Below are 19,515 nucleotides of genomic sequence, written 5' to 3'. Positions count from 1 at the left end.
CAAAGGGGAAGAGAGGTGTTGAATGGTGTGAACACCCCCTAGCATTTTGGCATTAGTTTGAGTGTGAACACCCCCTAGCATTACTAGCATTAGCTTAGGCTAATGAGTTGTGGGATTTGGTCATTAAAAGATGTGATATCAAGAAGTGGTCACTAGTTACAAGAGAGCTAGTGTTGGGGAGTTTAGATCTTGTGGAGGTTATGGGATCCTAATAGTCACATGGGTATCCCAAAAGTGACATGGTTGGATGGCTATGTAAAGCCCCTCTTGTATGCAAATTGGATACATGAATATGATGGGTATGAAATACACTATGATATTTTGTTTGTATCTTTTATTTATACCTTTATCTTATCTTTGATCCATGTCTCCTCCATGCTTATGTGTACTCCATGGTGGCTGTGTGTGTAGGAGCATGTGTTTTCTACCATGTTAGAGCAAGGCTAAGCTAACACTTCCCAAGCTTTAAAGATATTACATATCTTTGATCTGTGTCTCCTCCATGCTTATGTGTCCATGGTGGCTATGTGTGTAGGAGCATGTGTTTTCTACCATGTTAGAGCAAGGCTAAGCTAACACTTCCCAAGCTTTAAAGATATTACATACCTTCTTATCACTATAAGGAGATAAATAAATGTCAGTAGTAAAATATCTTCTGGAAATCATCACTTTTGTAACATGGTTACACATTTCTTGTATATAATTATATGGGCCAAAGGCCATAGTCGAGTGTGTATAAGTGTAGTGTGAAAAGAGACCCAAATATATAAGCCAATGAACACATTCATTTAGCAACTTTTCAAATATGCAATCTTCTCTCGAAGCTTATTGCTCAAGGATCTATGGTGGTTTGTCTACCCTTGTGTGTATTCCATGTGATGTGAGTGCTAGGATGTGTATATTCCATCCCTATCGAGTGCAACCTTCTCTTGCAACTTCCCAAGCTTTGAGGATCTTATAACCCTTCTTTTTATCACTATGGAGATGAATGTCGGTAGTAAATCATCTTCTGGAAATATATAGGAGCAAGCCTTCTACATGGACACGAATAGAGGTAGAGATAGATCATCATCTCTAGAGGCCAATGTGTAAGCCATTTTGGAAACAAAAATCATGGGTAGTAACATTAGAACTCTATTGTATAAACAGGAGGAAGAGGCCACTCTAGAGGTATGGGAAGCTAGAGAGGCCAGTCTAGAGGCACAGCAGGGAGCCAGAGAGGCCAAGGTGGATGGCAAAGAAATCAAAGTGAAAATAGCATCATGGAGTGATATTATTGTGGCAAACCAGGCCATATAGCAAAAAGGAGTGCTATATAAAGTAAAATGACATCCAAAGTGGGAAGCTGTAGCAATAAGAGAACTATGCATCTTCAAGAAAGTAAGTTAAAGATAGAACTGAGCACCTTTTTGTGATGTAACATACATTTAGTTCCATGAATATAAATACATGGAATCTTAGAGATGTATAGTATGTTGATTTGGGTGCTTCTATCCACATGACAAGTCATGGTGGTGAGTGGTTTAGATATTTACAAAAAATGAAAAAATCAAGGTATGTGGAAACATGTGATGATACTATGCATCCTATTACACATGTTGGTAAAGTGTCATTGTCTATGAAGGATAGTAAAATGAAGTACCTAGATGATGTACTTTATATTATAAAGATGATGATTTTAGCTAGACAAATGGTTAAGCTAGAGTCTAGAAATGAGGTTTAACCCTTATGGCTCTTACATAGAAGATTTCAATAGGCTAGGGTCTATAAATGAGGTTTAACCCTCATGGCTCTTATGTAGAAGATCATGTGGTTGTAAAGGGAAACATAATTGATAAAATTCTTACACTGGATGTAAACATGCCTAACATGAAGGCTGTAATCATTTGCACATGGTACATGTGTGATTGTAGACAATGACACTTGGTATACGTGTATTCGTTATGTCAATATTTAGCGGTGCGGTGGGTTGAAAAATATGTAGGCCCAAAGAATCATTACAGGTTTGTCAAAGTTTAAAGTGGATGAAATACACAATTAGGAAAACATTCTAAACATACATTTCCAAATTATAAGCACGTAAGTCAAAGACCATTGGATATGATGCATTGTGATGCTTGAGGACCCATAAATATGGCATTAATTTGAGGGTACCACTACAATGTATCTTTCATTAATGATCACACTAGGAAGGTGTGGGTTCACTTCAAAGAGAAAAATGAAGTGTTTATGCACTTTTAAATTTTTAAGAAAGATAAAGGTATGCACATAAAATGTTCACACCTAGGAAGGTGTGGGTTTAATTCATGAAAGAGAAAAATGAAGTTTCAAAGTTTTAAGAAAGACAAAGGCATGCACATAAAAAACCTAAGATGATATGGTGGGGGAGAACATTTCTCCAATTAATTCAATGATTATCTAAGAAGGGCATGGTATAAAGAGACAATTCACAATGCAGGTACACCTCACAGCAAAACGAGGTTGCAGAAAGGAAGAATAGAACCGTGAATTAATAAATGCAAAAAGGATGCCTCATTATTTTTGGGTTGTAGGTGTAGTGATTACTATTTATAATATGAACAAAACTTCCATTGTAAACAGTTCATGGCATGACGCCTAAACATAATTTTACTAGCACAAAAAACTAGATTTGGCAAACTTAAAAGTGTTTGGCTGCATGTCCTATATACGTGTGCTAGATGAAGTGAAAAGGAGAATGGATCCTAAGGCAAAAAAAATATCTTTATTGGACACTCCCTTGAGTAGAAATTTTATAGATACTATAATCCCACTATTCATGAGATGCAAGTAGGGATGTTATTTTTATGAGATGAGTAGCTAGAACTAGGGAAGGATTTCATAGAGACTGATGTAAACAACAATGTGGCTATAATGAATGGAGAGCAGCAAATCAATGTGCTTAGTGGAACCAGGGGAGTCCTCTAGCAGTGGGTCTATTATTAGATCATGTTCAAGAAGGTGAAGAATGCCAAGAATTTTGACATATCATTTGGTGGTACTAGAGGTGCTGAAAATTCACATGTATCATGTAAGATAAAAGAGAAGATAAATAAGCCTTTTATAATGCTTGATGTTTTTGTAGGTCATTCATTTGTTGATGGGGATAGTGGCTTAGAACATACCCTAATGAGGAGTTTTGGATCCTAGCCTATTATTACCCCTAGTGTACAAGGAGCTAAATCAATGTTGAGAACATCTGGCAGTAGTCAAGGTGTATGCAGGTCTACATGGGTTAGATTATCCATGTTGAGATATGATGAGTATACATCCCATCATTACTGGTCCTCCCTACGTTCCTTCTTGATTAGGCTTCTTCAGTCTCTTTTCCTTCAATTGAAATCTTTATGCTCAAAGCAATATAAGAGATAGAGCCCACTATTGATTGCCAATTCCAATTGTTCTTTACTTGCCTAGATTTCATGTTTTAAGGAGACACTTGGACATAAGCATTAGGAAGATGCCATGGATGAAGAGATGGCTACATGGGATGCAAATGAGATGTGGAGGGAGTCAGTGCCTTTGCTTAAGAAGAAGAAGGCGATTGGATGCAAGTGGCTACATGGGATGCAAATGAGATGTGGAGGGAGTCAGTGCCTTTGCTTAAGGAGAAGAAGGCAATTGGATGCAAGTGGGTCTATAAAGTAAAGTAGAACTTAGATGGATATGTGAATAGGTACAAGGAAAAATTGGTAGCTAAAGAATATGCACAGACCTATGGTATTAACTATGAGGAGACTTAGATGGATATGTGAACTTAGATGGATATGTGAATAGGTACAAGGAAAAATTGGTAGCTAAAGAATATGCACAGACCTATGGTATTAACTATGAGGAGACTTTAAATCCAATTACTAGGATAGTAACTCCTGAGAGTAGTCATTGCTCTATGGCTGCAGCTAAGAAATAGTCTTCGCATCACATAGATGTAAAGAATACATTTATACATGGTGATTTATAGGAGGAGATCTACATGATACAACCACTACGATATGAGGACCATGAACATCTAGATTTTGTGTGCAGGTTGTGTAGAGCCTTGCATGGCTTGAAATAGGCACTTGGACACAACAAGAGAGAACTAGAGTTTAGATAATGGGATTGTGTCCTTTCTTATTAGTAAAAATGTCATGTATACATGACTACCTTTTTACATGTGGCACCACCCAAGTCTATGTGTCTATGGTGCTCGTGGTCCAAATCTCCTATTTACAAGATGATTATGGCTACTAGATTTAGCATTCTAGCCATGATATCCATTATCTTTAAACGTTACGCACTTAGTGCAGAGAATTACAATCATTATGTGCAACTACACTTACAAAAATATATGGCATGACACCAATGTAATGTTAACCATATATCATGGTTAGACATTGGAGAATCCTTGGACATATAGTGTTAAAAAATGGGGTCACCATTGATGAAGGGAAGATTTATCGAGAGTTTTATAATTGGACCACTAGGCTAGAGGAAAGCTTTAAGGTAAAGCTTGGCGAGCTTACCTTTGTTTGTTTGTTAGTTTAGGCCACTAAAAAAGGGGCTTGTTTTTTTTGGTAAAGCTAGGTCATGATCCCTTATATGGCATCCTTATAGTGACATACATTATAATCTTATTTAATCCTAAGGTTAGCCTAGCAAGGATTTACTTATTAGTGTCTATCTGAGAGAGAATCTTAACATATTAGTTCTTTTAATCCATATTTAACCCACTTAAAGCAATATTTTTCTCTCTTAATAATATCATTGACTCTTCTCTTACATTCAAAGAAACAAGTTTGATTCACAAGTTTTAATTACCCTTACCTAGTGAAAGACCAATACCTAGCGAGTACCCTTACCTAGTGAGACCACTATGGTACATGAGTGGGTGGAAAAATCTTAGGGTAAAGCTTTAGTAGCAGTCTTACCTTAGGATGTTTGTTAATTCAAGCAAATAAATATAATAAACATTACACCGAACATAAAACTCAAAATAAGCTTATATTTAGGCTACCTTATGATGACAAGAGACACAAGAAGGGGGTGTATGTGAGGGAACTTTAGGGCTAGTAACAAGGCACATATTACACTATAGCAAAAAGACAACTACAAAACAATCAACTAAAATCAAACCTTTGAAGCAATCAAGCTTGGACCTCTCTTTGATAAGTTTGTTGTAGTTATCCTACTCTTCTAAAGTTAACATAATTGCAAAGAGTTGTTATTCCTCTCTCATTTCCCCTTTTCTTGTGTGCATGTTCTCTCTCTCTCTCTCTCTCTCTCTCTCTCTCTCTCTCTCGCTCTCTCTCCACACTTCCCCCTACATACCCTTTCTTTTACTTTTGCTAAAGGGAGGTATAGTCTCCTACTTTTTGATCTCGATGTTATTGGCTCACATCTTTTTGTGAAAAGCCAACTTGAAATGTCTCCACAAAAACATTCAAATAATACTTATGTTAGGCTCACAAAAGTGTCAAAGGAATGAGACTGCTTAATGTTGGATTTAGTTAGGAAGAAATTATTCACATTGGAAGGTAGACACACATCATAAGCAATTTTGAGTACGACATCCCTCAACAGCCTGGGGTATGTTAGAATTACCTTAAAAGCACACACATATACGCAACGAGCCGCAAACTATTCGGCCAAGTGCACGAGGTGGCACCTTATTGACATCCACAAACTCAAGGTTTCCCAACTTGACCCTTACCAAGCTTACAACATTATCGATTTTATTTAGTTAGGCAACCAATTTCACTTAGAGCAATTTAATTCCATCAATCTCAAGCCCCTTGTTTGGGGGTCTTGTTATGGGTGATGATGGTCATGGTGATCATTCATGGGATATATCTGGTGAGTTATGGCATGACAAGATTAGATCCTTGGAGTTTAGAAGTTATTAGCCAATTCGGGCTAATGCCCATATCCATTAATGGATACACTAAGGTTTATACATTAACGATGAACCTTAGTTTCTTTAAAATTATTTTTTAAAATTTGCTTGAGCTTAAGCACGTAAAAAAACCATTTCATTGAAAAAAATGTAACATTCATGACTTAGACAAGCGTTCATCGTTCTCAACACTCTAGTGCATCTCTCCCAGGTGTTTAGATCATGACTCCACGTCTCTGTCTCATATTCGAGTAGAGGGTAAAAAGAAAACCAAGATGACAATTAAAAAAATAAGACAACAATTGCACAGTGCGTATTAGATTTAATCACATTTATCTCAATTAGACATATTCACTTTCTCTCTCTCACGCGCAAGGGCTTGGCTTGAGCTTGAGCTTTTATAGGCTCACTAACCACCTCTACAAACTTCCGGATAATTCCTCCAATTTTCTTAAAAAAAAAAGCTCTCCCACTACCACATGTCAAAGCAAGAAAAAACATTTCTAAGGTTTTCACTTTTCACATTTCTAAGGTTCAAAGGTTCCCACCACAACCTAGCTAACTAATTAATTGAAAACAAATTTTGGCACCCATATAGTATATTATTAACGCACAATTAGAAATTAGCTTAGATGATAATATAACTCAATGCAATTTCGTTCTCTGTGTTGTTTTCTTCAGCTCCTCTTTTCATTTGCTGTCTTTTGCTCCTCGCTTCCCTCGCTTTCATCCGCATATTCCTTTCTCTGCGAATAACAACACGCAGAGAAGCTCTCCCACCCGCCTTTTAAACTGGAGCCATGAGCGTTGCACCGCCCATCGTGGAGCGTAATGGCCATCTCGACGCGCACATCGCTCAGCTCATGCAATGCAAGCCTCTGTTGGAGCCCGAGGTTAGTGAACTCTGCCCCCCCTTACCCTCTCTTTCCCTTCCATCTAGAGTCTAATTTGCTTGCGTTTCTGCTTCTTTTCTAAGGACATGCCATCTGCCAAACCCTAAATAATCAGAAAATGGAGAGATCTAAATAAATCTGCATTTCTGCGGCACCAGCATCTGTAAATAGGAGCGGTTCTGTGTGTGTGAGGATACCCTTGATTTTCCGCCATTTGTTCTACCGCGGGCAGTAATCAGCGTGTCTGTGCCGGTCGATGGAAACGAGATTTGTGCCCGTCGCGGTCGGACCAGGGAAACGCCATTTCACTAGATCGGCGAGGAACACGGATGTACATAGCTGCTTCCATCGCCTGAATCAAGTTCAGAAAGAAGCAAGGATCTTCTCTCGATCTGTTTTAGCCTCTGAAGCGCCACAATCGTGCAGATAATGCTGCTTTTCTGTGTGAACCTTTACCCGATTGTGTCGTGCTCGTACTTGTATACAGATTGTATTTGCTGGGCCTTTTTGTTTTCTTATGAACGATTAAGTATTCTGTAGCTTTAGCATGGCTTGATGAAAGGGTATTTATGGCTTCTCGATCCGATATCCATGTTTGATGTTTGCCAGCTCACTCTCAAGACAGATCTTTGACCCTTCAGCATAGAACTGAAGAGGAGAGAATTTTATTACTATCTTTGAAAGCATCTACCTCATCCTCCGCCAGCTTAGTTTGTGCTAGAGCTACACTAGGAAGAACTTTAGAGAAGATGCAACTATTGTATGGGGTGGTGCGGCTATATGCTAGGCTTTATAGAAGGTGGCAGCCTCGTACACATGCTCTTTGTGCTGCAATCAGCCATCAGGTGTTATCAGCCTCATTTGGGGCTTTTCAATTTTGTAGAAACTGGCACTTCCTCTGGATATCTACTTGAATAAGCCTCCCTCTTCTAACCTTATAATCAAAGGTTTGAAGCTGATTGTGTGCTTTGTTGAGTCCTCTGATGCTACATATTGTCAGCTGCACATGGTATATCATGATGCTGCTCCAGAATTTTCTATCTACGCCCAGGGCACTCTAATCTCCAGCAAGCAACTGAAGCATGGAAGTATAGTGAATCTGGCTGAATCAAACTGAAATCTAGGAGTTATATAGTGAGGTGGTGGTCACATGCCGAGGTATCCTATGGGTCTTAAACCACCTGATTCCTGTGAGTTTGATGAATAGCTGCAACGGGAGGACTCAAGAGGCTGAGCAGTAATGGTATGAGGCAAAATGCAGCCTTTAGGCTGCAGACTGGAGCGGTTGGAGGTTGCATTTTAAGTAGAGTTGTCTGGGGTACCTAGCTGCCATTCTAGCCTGCCCCTCCCACATTGCCCATATTTGGATGCTTGTCTGCTGGCTCTGCCAAGTTGTCTGCTGCCATCTGGCCTCTGTATAATTGATGTGCCAGTCCCTTGGTGGACTACATGCTTCTCCTTGATGCATGCATGGGCTCGCTTCTCTCCTTCACTTATTTTGAGCTGGGTAGAAGCAGATATGCCCTCACTGGTGATGTATCTGTTGATTTAAATGGATGCTTGAGGAATTGGTCTGCTTGATTAAACTGTTTGTGCGCTTTAAGAGTACATAAGTCTCTATGCAGCTGTTATTTAGATAGCATCTCCATTTTTTGGTCTCATAGGCCACAGATAATAGTACGTCTAGGAATAAGAAAAGGCTTAACTTGTTTTTTTTCCTTTTTTTTTTTGATTTGGTGGATGCAGGTGCGATCGTTGTGCGAAAAAGCCAAAGAAATCTTGATGGAGGAGAATAATGTCCAGGTAATTTTGCAATCTCCTCGGTTAAGCAAGCTAGTGGTCTACATAAAAACATCCTTTTTGGTATTTATAAATTTGAAGCATGCTTCTATCTCATTTACCCGACATCTGTTACATTTTCTTTCTCTGCAAAGCTTCTTCCCTCATTTCTTTTTGTCCCCTGCTCTTGTGCTCCAATACCTACGTGGCCCACTTTCTGGAATCTGGACAGGGATAAACCTTGTCGGTGGCTGCACCCCAAGGATCCATCTTGTGTGGGGTTAACTTTTCCACAGAAAGTGCAACTTAAGTGCCTCTTCTAGGGTCCAATGTCCCCTTCCATAAAACTAGGAGCCTGTTGTACACCTATGCACATTTTTGACTTTCTTTTCCTGCCCCACTTTTGGACATTATATAACTGTCAAGTTTCAAACTTGATTGTTGGCTGATATTCATGGATCTTTGTGTCTGAATGCTATCCTTAATTATGACTGCTAATGATGTTTGCTAGAAAGGTAACAATCAAACCACATTATACTGGTGCCATGTGCTGTTTTAGGTGCTTATGATTATGCATAGATAGATTTGACACGTGCAGGATTGGTTGCAATGGATAATGTAGTTGAGGTGTCAAAGAACTTGCTGATGATGTTTTTTAAACCTTTGTGGCACGCAAGTTGCATAACCCTTACTTGTACTGAATTTAAGCAGCCAGTCAAATGCCCTGTCACAATTTGCGGCGATATTCATGGACAGTTTCACGACCTTGCCGAGCTTTTTCGAATTGGTGGAAAGGTATCTGCTAGAACAAGCTAATGCATTGATTAAGGTGCTTTGTACGTCTTTGATAAAAAGCATATTTCGTTCAGGGCATTACAGCATCACAGTATCATTTACAAAAGCCGTAATAATGTCTCGCATTGATCATAAGACATTAAGAATCACAAAACAATTTTATTTGGTTTTGAACATGTAATGCTTCTAGCTTGTTCAGCCAAGCTTTTCTTGGTCAATCATGTGAAGCATGTTGCTCTCTCCATATCATGGCGAGAGCAACAAAAAAGCACATATCATGGGTGCTTTTTTGTGAGGGGAAAAAGCCATCAAAGTCATGATTGAGGACTTGTGGTGCAAATGGGCACGTGTCATGACTTGGATGTAAAGTCTCTACAGGCCATGCCCAAGGATTATTTGACCTAGAACCGAAACCTTATTAAGGTTTCATAGACCCGACATCGTACGCATTGCATGACCACGACGGATTGTGGCAAACGACTCACCACCCAACTTTAGGGTCAATACCTCGAACCACCCCTGAGCCTGAAGTCTAATTACTGTGAGCTAGCTTGGTACCAATGGCCCCAACCTAGCATCCCATACCACTAGGCCGAACCACCCACCTTTCAGCTCCATGGCCACGAGGTCCTACACGCTTCCTTGGTAGCCTCAGGTGTGACATCCCTATGAGTATGCAGGGCAGAGCCAAACATCAATTAGCAGCCGATGGGCTGGGTTGAACAGCACAGGTGACTCGTGGCACTGCCACGTGGAAATGATGACATGGCAAGTCAAGCACAACTGGTCGACAACAATACTACTGGTGGCTGACTAGGAGCATTGGTGCATATCTATACGTGGGTAGCCAAATCGTCATATTCATTTGCTTTCCTTAGTGTCGGACTTCACAGCGTAGGTGACGTGCTTTTCACTCCTGGCTAGCACTTTGCCTATAAACGCTCTGTGAAGTACAACACTGAGGAAAGCAGTGAGGAGTACAACGTTGAGGAAAGCAGATGAATATGACGATTTGGCAATCCACGCATATAAATGCACCAATGCTCCTAGTCGGCTAGTAGTAGCTGGCGGCCAACTGTACCTAACTGCCACATCATCAATGCACACCACCATTGCCACATCATCACTACCACATGGTAGTGCCATGTGTCACTTGTGTTGTTTGACTCTGCTTGTCGGTTGCTACCTGATGTCTCGCTCTGCCTTGCATACTCATAGGTATGTCACATTCTCCCCTACTTGCATTGCAGCTGTGCTCAGTTACACGATGTACATATAACGTGCCCTTGCATAAAAGGAAAAGATTCAAGCAAGGCTCATCCAAAATATCCAAGATCTTGAACATTGCAACACCATTTTGCGTCCATTGCGAAGTCTCAAATTGTGTCCTTGGTGTGTCAGCATGAAGACCCACATAGAAACTTGCGGATGACCAATTGTCACTTGATCAACTCCATGAAAAAACACTGCAAACCTCTGAGTATTCTCCAGTAGCCCACGAGAACACGCTAGAGAATGGCCAAGCAAAACTCTGCTATCTAAACTCTCGTGACTAATGCATCGGCTCAGATGGAGCACAAGAACTACTTGCACCGTCTCTAATGCACCTTGAAGGAAGAAAGCAGAACTAAGAACCTTACTTCTTAGAAATGTAGCATCAAATCTGTATCCATTAGTACCGCTTGGCACCTCTATGTCTAAACCGCCCATGTCTTGTGGAGCATACTCCAAGTAATATGTCCATTGATACATTGAAGTCAAAACTGCGGTTATTGTTGGTACAGTCTCCAAGAAATCTCTATGGTATGGAGTTACACCAATTGGCTTGTCCTCCAATGATGAAGACAAATATGATTACATGTCCTCTTGTGGTGTCTCCATGACATCAGACACTGAAGATACTCCACCCGATGCAAATTGCAAGTGAGAAAAGTTCTCCTGAATGACCCAAAAAACTCAAGTGACAGCCACTGAAGCTAAAGATTCACCATTGAGTGCAAATGGCAACTGCAAAGACACTCCCTTAGAGACTTGCCTCTAGTTTTGAAGAAGCCTCTTCCACGAACTGCTCCTCTGGCTTTGAAGAAGCGTGCTCCTCGGATTGCTCTTGAAAGGTTTTTGGACAATCCTTCGCGATGTGTTCGGTTGGTGGAGTCACAATAAAACTAATCTGCGGCATGATACTCTTCAAGGGTAGGTGAGTCACTGAGGCTCTCCCACTTGCCTTGTCTTTACCATCCCTTGCCTTGGATCAACTACCCTTGTCTGTCTTTCTGTCCCTGTTGTTGAGTCCCAGACTTGGAATTGTTCGGCATCTCGAGGGTTGTAGCAAGACAAATGGCAAATGGAAGATCACGGGGTCGATGTGCACGAACGACTGCGTGCAAAGTCGGTTTCAAACCATCCACAAATCGCTCAACTTGCTTTGATTGTCAGATGGTCTTTGGAAGCGTGAGCAAAAGCTTCCAAAAACAAGCGAGATAGTTGATTATTGATTCGCCGTGTTTTTGCATAAAACGCTTTCATTGTTTCTTCAATTCACGTTGGTAATCTATGAGAATAAATTGCTTCAAGACCACCTTGTGGTAGTCATCCGAGCAAGTCACGGAGTGTTGCCTAAGGTGGTCTTCCCACCACAAGAGAGTAGCACCCATCAAAGCTGTACGTGGAGCTGAAAATTATGTGAACCACTTGTTGTTGCCATCTCGCGGGTCCAGTTGGTTATGACTTCTTCGTTCATCTTCCCGTTGATCTTGGGAGGCTTCAAAAGCTTCATTAATTGAGCTTGTTTGTCAAGAGGCATGGAGGAAGAACGTGGCAAACTGGTAGTTCCTTAACATCGAGCCGGTGTAGACAAGCGGGAATTGTCTAGAGAAACCAGCGGAGATGGACTCTGCGAAGAAGATCGTCGGTGTGATGTGACCGTCGTCTCTCATGCCAACTACGCGCAAGTTGTGTTGAGAAATTAGAATTTTCCTTCTCCAAGGGTCATAAAGGTCTTGACATTACGCAAACCAAACCCTTACCTCTTGGGTTATTTGTGGTGTATTGTGCCTCCTTGTCCCACCAAACCCTTGGCTCCTAGGTTATTTCGGGTATATTGCGTCTCCCTATTCCAATCCAACCCTTACTTCATCGCGTAGGGTTGGAATCTCTCACCCGGTCCTTGGTCCTTGCTCTACGTGCAGGGCTAAAATCCCTCATCCGTTCCTTGGTCACTAGATATTTGTTATGGATTCACAACTCACTCATTTGCTTCTCAGCATGAAGGCATCCATGGACGCGTAGGCTGCTAAAATGGAGGCTATATCTGCTCGTCTCGAAAGGATGGAGTCAGCACCTCGAGCACCTAGTATTCCTGATCTGGAATCTACAAGGGCCTATGCTTTTAGTAAGTGTTGGTTGATTCCGAGGACGAAGTGGCAAAACTTTCTGGAGGAGGCTTTTTCACTCCTGGGATGTAGGCAAGAATGTATTGGATGAGCTTTGCTCCCAGTGAGGCAATCATGATAGAGCATAGCGTATACTTGCACAAATTAAAAGCATACGCCTTAGTAAAGAAAATTAAATTAACAAAGTGAGATGGAAAATAGAGTAGAGGTCATCGTTGACAGTGGACACAAGATTGGGTTGAATCTCTTGTGGATGAGTGTGGCTCTTGTACCACTCATCCATATTTTATATGTATTATAAAAAGCTTGCTTTTCGAAAAGGAAACTTTAAAAAACAAAGTATATGCGCTTTTGAGTTTTTGAGCGTAAAAGCTCTACAAAATTATAGCAAAGCTACAATTAAAAAGTTTTGGGTCTACCAAAAGTATAAAATACTAATTGGTATTTACAAAGGTTTGAGGCCTTAGCCTTTCAAAAATATTAATGCCAAATATGAAACCATAAAAGGTGTTCACTTGTCTTCCAAAATATCTCATAGTGGTCCAACACATGTTCCACCCATGATTAACACATAATCCGTCAATCATTTCTTCATCCCTAATAATATTGGTCAGTGCACACAACTAACTAAACACATTAATCTTGACCATATCATACCAGTGCACACAGTTGATTAAACACATTAATTTTGGCAGACATCATACCAGCGCACACAGTTGATTAAACACATTAATCGTGGTAGTCATCATACCAGTGCACACAACTGAGTAACCCTAGTAGATGATATAAATAAAAGATTCATCCAAAATAATTATTGCGAAATAAAATAATAGGCATCCCTATAGAGGTTATGACTAATATTCGCTTTTGCTCATGTTGCAATTGACCTCAATTGCATGGATGGTAAGAGTGGGTGAGATTTTGGTAAGAATGGAAAAACTTTTCTGGCATGCAGTTGACATCTTTCAATAGGATGGTTCTTGAAAGTCACAAGATACTTTACATAAGTGTTGTCTATGCGTGTAGTGATGGTCTCGTAGTCAATGATAGATTCTTCTTGTATAATCTTGAAAGGTCCATAAAATTTAGGAGGTACTTCCTTGTCATTAATTTGTCCTTTCATTTATTTATTTTTAGGATGCTTATGAAGTGAAGCTTTATTTTCAATAGGTTTAGGCATACTTGGATCATTGAAAATATTTTTATGTTTGAAATTATCCTCTTGCTCAAGAGAGAAGTCGTCGTGCTCATGGTTGAATCGTAAAAGAAAACAATCCTTGATCCTTACACTCTTGATTTTATCTTTGTAGAAGCTTTGAAGAAGAAATGTTGAAGAAGCGAGAAATATGAGAATCTTTGATGTCCAGAATTGTTTATGAAGATTTCGCTTTGATGAAAAAGAAAGCCTTTTGAAGCTTTGCACCTTGGTGTATCTCTTTAGAGTTCTTTGAGGGAATAAAAATCTAATAGATGTTGAATATACTTGAAACTTCTCTCTTTAAATGTACGCCTTTTTGTAAACTTTGAAAAGAGGTGTGAGCTTTTATGGCTTTTTAATGAGGTATATATATATATATATATATATATATATATATATATATATATATATATATATATATATATATATATAAAGGTTTTGAAGCTTGGGAGCTTTAATAGCTTTTAAGAAATATAGGTTTTGGAGTATAAAGCTTAACGCTTTTTAAATGTAAAGCATAAAAGCTTTTAAAGCTAGTAAAATTTTTAAGGTTTGAAGTTTTCTTTAAAGAAAAGAAAGCTTTAGATACGATAAGTGATGTTTAAAGATATATATTCTTTTTCAATGCTTTTAATATTTATAAGATTTAAATCTTTTAAGTTTAAGACTTTTAAATATTAAAGCTTTAAGTTAAAAAAAAATAAAGCCTTTTAAGTTTTTGAGTATCAAAGCTTTTAAGAATTTTGGGAGGAGCTAGTAGCCAATCAATGACAACGGTAGCTTGCGATGAGAGAGGAACGCTTGCAAGGAGAGAGAGAGAAGAAAGAGAAAATGGTGGCGAAAATATATTTTTATAATAAATGTATTATATATATATTTTAAAAAGCTTGTAAGCTTTGGCAAGCTTAAGAAAGCTAGCGTAATCAACGAAGAAAGAGAAGGGAAACATTGGGCGATGACATCGACAAAGGGAGAGAGAAAATTGACGAGTAGCGTTGGGTGCAACATAGAGAGAAAAAAGTTTTTTTAATAAAAAAATAAAAGAAATAAAGCTTTAAATGTTAAAGCTTTTAAATGATTTAAAAGCTTTAAAGCTTGGGCTGGCAGCGTAAAAAGATCTAGTTGGAAAACAAAAGAGAGAAAAAATAACAGTTGGCATGCCCAATAGCGAAGAGAAGAGAGAGTCTACGCAAGAGTGAAGAGAAGGAGAGCATTGGTGATGTCGAAATTGGGTCAGTAGCGATTGCATTTTTTTAAAAAGACTTTAATAATAAAACTTGTAAAGCTTGGAAAGTTTTAATAATAATAGAGCTTTAAGGCTTTGAAAATAAGCTGTCCAGTGCATAGCAAGTAGGCGGGCAAATTGGAGAGAAAGAGAGGGAGAATTCGCCAGTGATGTTTAGCGAGGAGAGGAAAAGTTGAAAAAAAGCCAGTGGGTAGCACAACGAAAAGAGGAGGAGAGAAATTCAAATGGCGGCGAGATAAAATTCAGCAAAGAAAAGAGAAACAGAGAAAAATTAATGGGCACAGTGCTCGTGAAGAATCGGAAAGCAAGAGGAGTTTTTTTTTTTGGGGGAATAAAAACGTAGTGGGAATTTTTTTTCCTCCACCCTCCAATATGGATTTTCTGGTTTGTGAAGGTCTTGAGATTCTGAAAGTAGGGGAATGATGTGCTCATTCCATCCATAAGGTTAGATTTTGGAGAGGATAAAAGAATCAAAAGGTGGTTTTCTTATTGAGGGTAGTATTTGGCAAGTGGGAAGTGGTTTTGTAGCCCTTATCCATCCAATGGTTCACAAAATTCCCATAAACCATTCAACCTTTTGTCCAAAGGTTTCCATAGCTTTGCTTTCTTTACTCTTTGGGTTTTTGTCAGCTCCTCTCTTTGTCCAAAGTACTTGTAGCCTTGCTGCAGGCTTTTGCAGGTCTTTCTTTTTCTCGTGAAAATTTTCCTTTGATTTGTTGAAGCTTTAGTAATTTCCAAAAATCAAACCTTTGGCCTTCTTTGCAACAAATAAATTTGCATAAATCTTGATTTTGAATTTTTCTTAAATTTGTTTTTCTCCTTGAGCGGTTTCCAAAGCTCTAATACCACTGTCAAGACCTTCAGGATCCTTGGAGAACGAATTCTAATTTCTCAATAGAAAAATTAGAGCATAGCATATATGTGTGTGCTGCGTCTTCCATTTGGGAGGGTCCCCAGGATACGGGGGGGTATGGCGTGGCCTGAGCATGATATTTCTGAAGTTATTGATGGGCTGCTGTAGGGTGTTGGGAACTCAGGTCCTGGTCTCCCTGAGAAGTAGGTCGTTATGTTGGCATAGCTCCATCAGGTATAGACCTAGACAGTGCTGGTCCAGAAAGTCAATGATGAGAGAGAGAGAGAGAGAGAGAGAGAGAGAGAGAGTTTCCGATCAGTTTTTGTTGTATGTTTTTGGGTTTTAGTGTCCAGATACAAACTATCTCTTCATGGGAGATTATGTGGATCGTGGATATTACTCCGTGGAAACAGCCACAGTAAGTCATGCCAAACCCTCTTTTCCTAATACAAACGAATAAACCAAATTGTCCTCGTTCATTGATCCTGGCATGTGGATTGTCATTACATGTTTGATGGCTGCTTTGACAATTACTGCCATCTTTGCTCTTAGCAGTGAGAGTTTCTCGTGTATGTAGAAGGCATGTGGTAACATTACAATTGCTGTTCTGAAATTTTTGCAAACAGCTTTTAGTGGCTTTGAAAGTCCGCTATCCTGACAGAATCACCATTCTTCGAGGCAACCATGAGAGCCGTCAGGTCTGTACATATGCACACAGCACTTGTAAACTTCCATATAGTCGGGGAAACCTATACTAGGTTTTGATACTGTGCTTTCAGAAAGCATGAAAAGTGCCGGGCTACAAGAATGTCATTATTTCCTGGCAAAAGCATGAACAGCAAAACCATCATGGAGCTGACTCTTTTATTTTATGAACAGATCACACAGGTCTACGGGTTTTATGATGAATGTCTCAGAAAGTGAGTATACTGTTAACATTATTTGCTCATTGACATCTAGTAAGCAGAGATGCACATGCTTGGCATAGTTGACTGAAACAAACCCTTATAAGCTATGCTGGTGATTATCATACTCGACTGCTCTGCTCAAGTGTCGAGGGAAAAGTTAAGCTATTAATGGGTGTACCTTATGTGCATCTTTGATTGATTAATGGATCAGCAGCAGCATGGCGGCATGGCACATCTGCCGAGCCTGTTGCAATGAGGCCATCGACGGATTGATTACCCCCCAACTTAGATCATCCGTTCCATTTGGGTGGATCTCATACACACCCTTTGGGACCGTTCCATTTGGGTGGATCTCATACACACCCTCTGGGACCATTCTAAACGCTTGACCGGTGAGTCGGAGCACATGCAGCAGAGGCGTGAGGCTGTCTGTGTCTAGACCCCCGGACCCTTCCTATCCAGGGAAACCGATGGAGTTTTTTAGTACGACAGGCCCCAGTGTGGCTTTTCCCTTCGCCTCCAGTTGTAGCCTCCCTCTTATAGAGCGGCCAGCTGAGGAGGGAACCCCCTTCCTTATCTCATATGTATATTTGGACTGCTTTCTAGCAGTGTTGTATTCAGTCGTATGGCTGGCTTTTCTTTATACCTGCTAGAAGGATCTTTCTTTGCAAGAGAGAAAAAAATGGGACAATAAGGGATTCAAACATACGAAGCCTACGTGAATTGAGTTACCATTCACCAATGTCATAACCTACAGGCACCCAACTACCCCATTGTAACACACCTTCAGCTCTACGATCCAATACCAAGTTGATCTGCCTATTTAGTATTGCCCCAACTGAACAACCCCTAGTGCCCTTCGTGCAATCCTGGGTAACTTCCACGCGCCACAAGGCTCAGCTTAAGGTAGCCTTTCATCCTCCAGAATCTATTGCGAGCTAGTGTGTGACTCTGGAGTCCAAGGCCGTATTGGAATTGCCGCTACAGTCATCATAGAGATGCGCGTGTGAGCCATGCCACTATGCTGCTGCTGTCTCCCATCGCAAGCTAGTGTGTGACTCTTAAGTCCAAGGCTGTATCGAAATTGCCGCTACAGTCGTCATAGAGATGCACAGAAGACTCAATGCAAGGCCTCGTCCATCATCCTCATAAAGTAAGGCCTGGCCCGCCTCTGCAACCCAAGCTATAGCCTCCCATGTGATGGTGCGTGCGGTGCTTGGGTTGGAGTGAGTAGACGGAGGATGTGCTGCCATACCTGCTGTGCCTTGGGGCAGCCCTACAGGCAATGTCTCTGGCACTCCTCAGGGCTGCCGCAATGGCAACAGCTCGCTGGCCTGCCTGTGATCGGCAGCCACGTACCCACAGCTACACTTCGTTGTGCTAGGAGCCAGAGAAAGAAGATCTTCCAGGGACGGAAGCTGCCACAGAGTCTCTGCCAGAATCCTTGATGAAAGTAGCTGGGACTCTGTGAGTGTGCCAATGCTGCTGCACTGCCGGGGTGCCATCTGTGGTCTCGAGGAGGATCCGATGGTCGAGCCAGGTGGAGTAGTGAAAGAATGGGATGGCCTCCTCACGATCCCGAGTCAATGGGTCTCTCCACTGCTACTCTCCTGGATCCCACTGTATGTGAACCAACAGGCTGTTCTCCCAAAGCCATAAGCATGAGGATGCGATGCCTCTGACCTAAAGAGGGGGAAAAGAGGGGGGGGGGGTTTGGATCTGTGGCCCGCTTCCTCCCCTTGCGGCCAACCACGCGGTTCCACAGAGGAGGGGAGAGGAGGGCATCACCGATGATGCCGTCGGGGGCCTGCCCAGTCCGACCTCATGAGTGCTAATGAGGCGGCCTTGTGAATAACCAAATCCTTGTTGTCCTGAGGTATAAGATGAAGTATGTGGTGATTTCAAAGTTTGGGTTCCATGCTTTTTGTCAGAACCCCTCAACTGTCAGGTGTGTGACTGCTTTTATGGTAGCTTGGCCACCTGTGATTGTAGTATTATTGACCAAGGCTTGTTGGGCATTCATAATAACTAGCTTGGCCGAAGCTTGTTTCTGTGTTTTCAGCTTTAGAACTAAGGAGTCAAATGTGAGCTTCAAATCATGTTCTCATCTAATTTTTATCCAAACGTCGGGCTGCAGGTATGGAAATGCAAATGTTTGGAAGATATTTACAGACCTTTTTGATTATTTTCCTTTAACAGCTTTGGTAGGTCTTTTAAGCCATATCTGCTAAACCTTCTAGCGTAAGGACAATGTCAAATTTGCCTGTTATGTATTGTTTGATGTAACCTTCAAGTTCACGTAAAGAGAGGTATAATGTTAGTTTGAATGCGCTTGTGATATTTAGGTGGAGTCGGAGATTTTCTGTCTGCATGGTGGCTTGTCACCTTCCATAGAAACTCTTAATCATGTGAGAAAACTTGAGCGCGTACAAGAAGTACCACATGAAGGGCCTATGTGTGATCTATTATGGTCTGATCCCGATGATCGTTGTGGATGGGGAATCTCACCACGTGGTGCTGGCTTCACATTTGGCCAAGTAAGGAGTGGAAGTGAACTC

The 19,515-nt window shown here is 40.7% G+C and overlaps 1 protein-coding gene across 2 annotated transcripts in view; it reads left to right on the top strand.

Moving 5' to 3' along the window:
* Positions 1-6,536: 6,536 nt before the first annotated feature.
* Positions 6,537-19,515, top strand: part of LOC147607782 (serine/threonine-protein phosphatase PP2A-2 catalytic subunit-like) — a 47,648-nt gene continuing 34,669 nt past the window's right edge. Inside the window, exons 1-8 of one of the 2 annotated variants that reach the window (XM_086789611.1) lie at positions 6,537-6,786; positions 8,533-8,589; positions 9,277-9,360; positions 16,396-16,467; positions 16,676-16,747; positions 16,929-16,969; positions 19,095-19,161; positions 19,303-19,494. In XM_086789611.1, the coding sequence (XP_086645737.1) occupies positions 6,694-6,786; positions 8,533-8,589; positions 9,277-9,360; positions 16,396-16,467; positions 16,676-16,747; positions 16,929-16,969; positions 19,095-19,161; positions 19,303-19,494 (678 nt within the window). In that variant the 5' untranslated portion in view covers positions 6,537-6,693. The remainder of the gene's footprint in view (positions 6,787-8,532; positions 8,590-9,276; positions 9,361-16,395; positions 16,468-16,675; positions 16,748-16,928; positions 16,970-19,094; positions 19,162-19,302; positions 19,495-19,515) is intronic. The other variant, XM_086789610.1, reaches the window with a different exon arrangement.

Source organism: Cibotium barometz, chromosome 54 (genome assembly GCF_041138505.1).
Source record: "Cibotium barometz isolate CiBa-2024 chromosome 54, ASM4113850v1, whole genome shotgun sequence".
NCBI lineage: Eukaryota > Viridiplantae > Streptophyta > Polypodiopsida > Cyatheales > Cibotiaceae > Cibotium > Cibotium barometz.
This window is presented reverse-complemented; position numbering and strand designations above follow the sequence as displayed.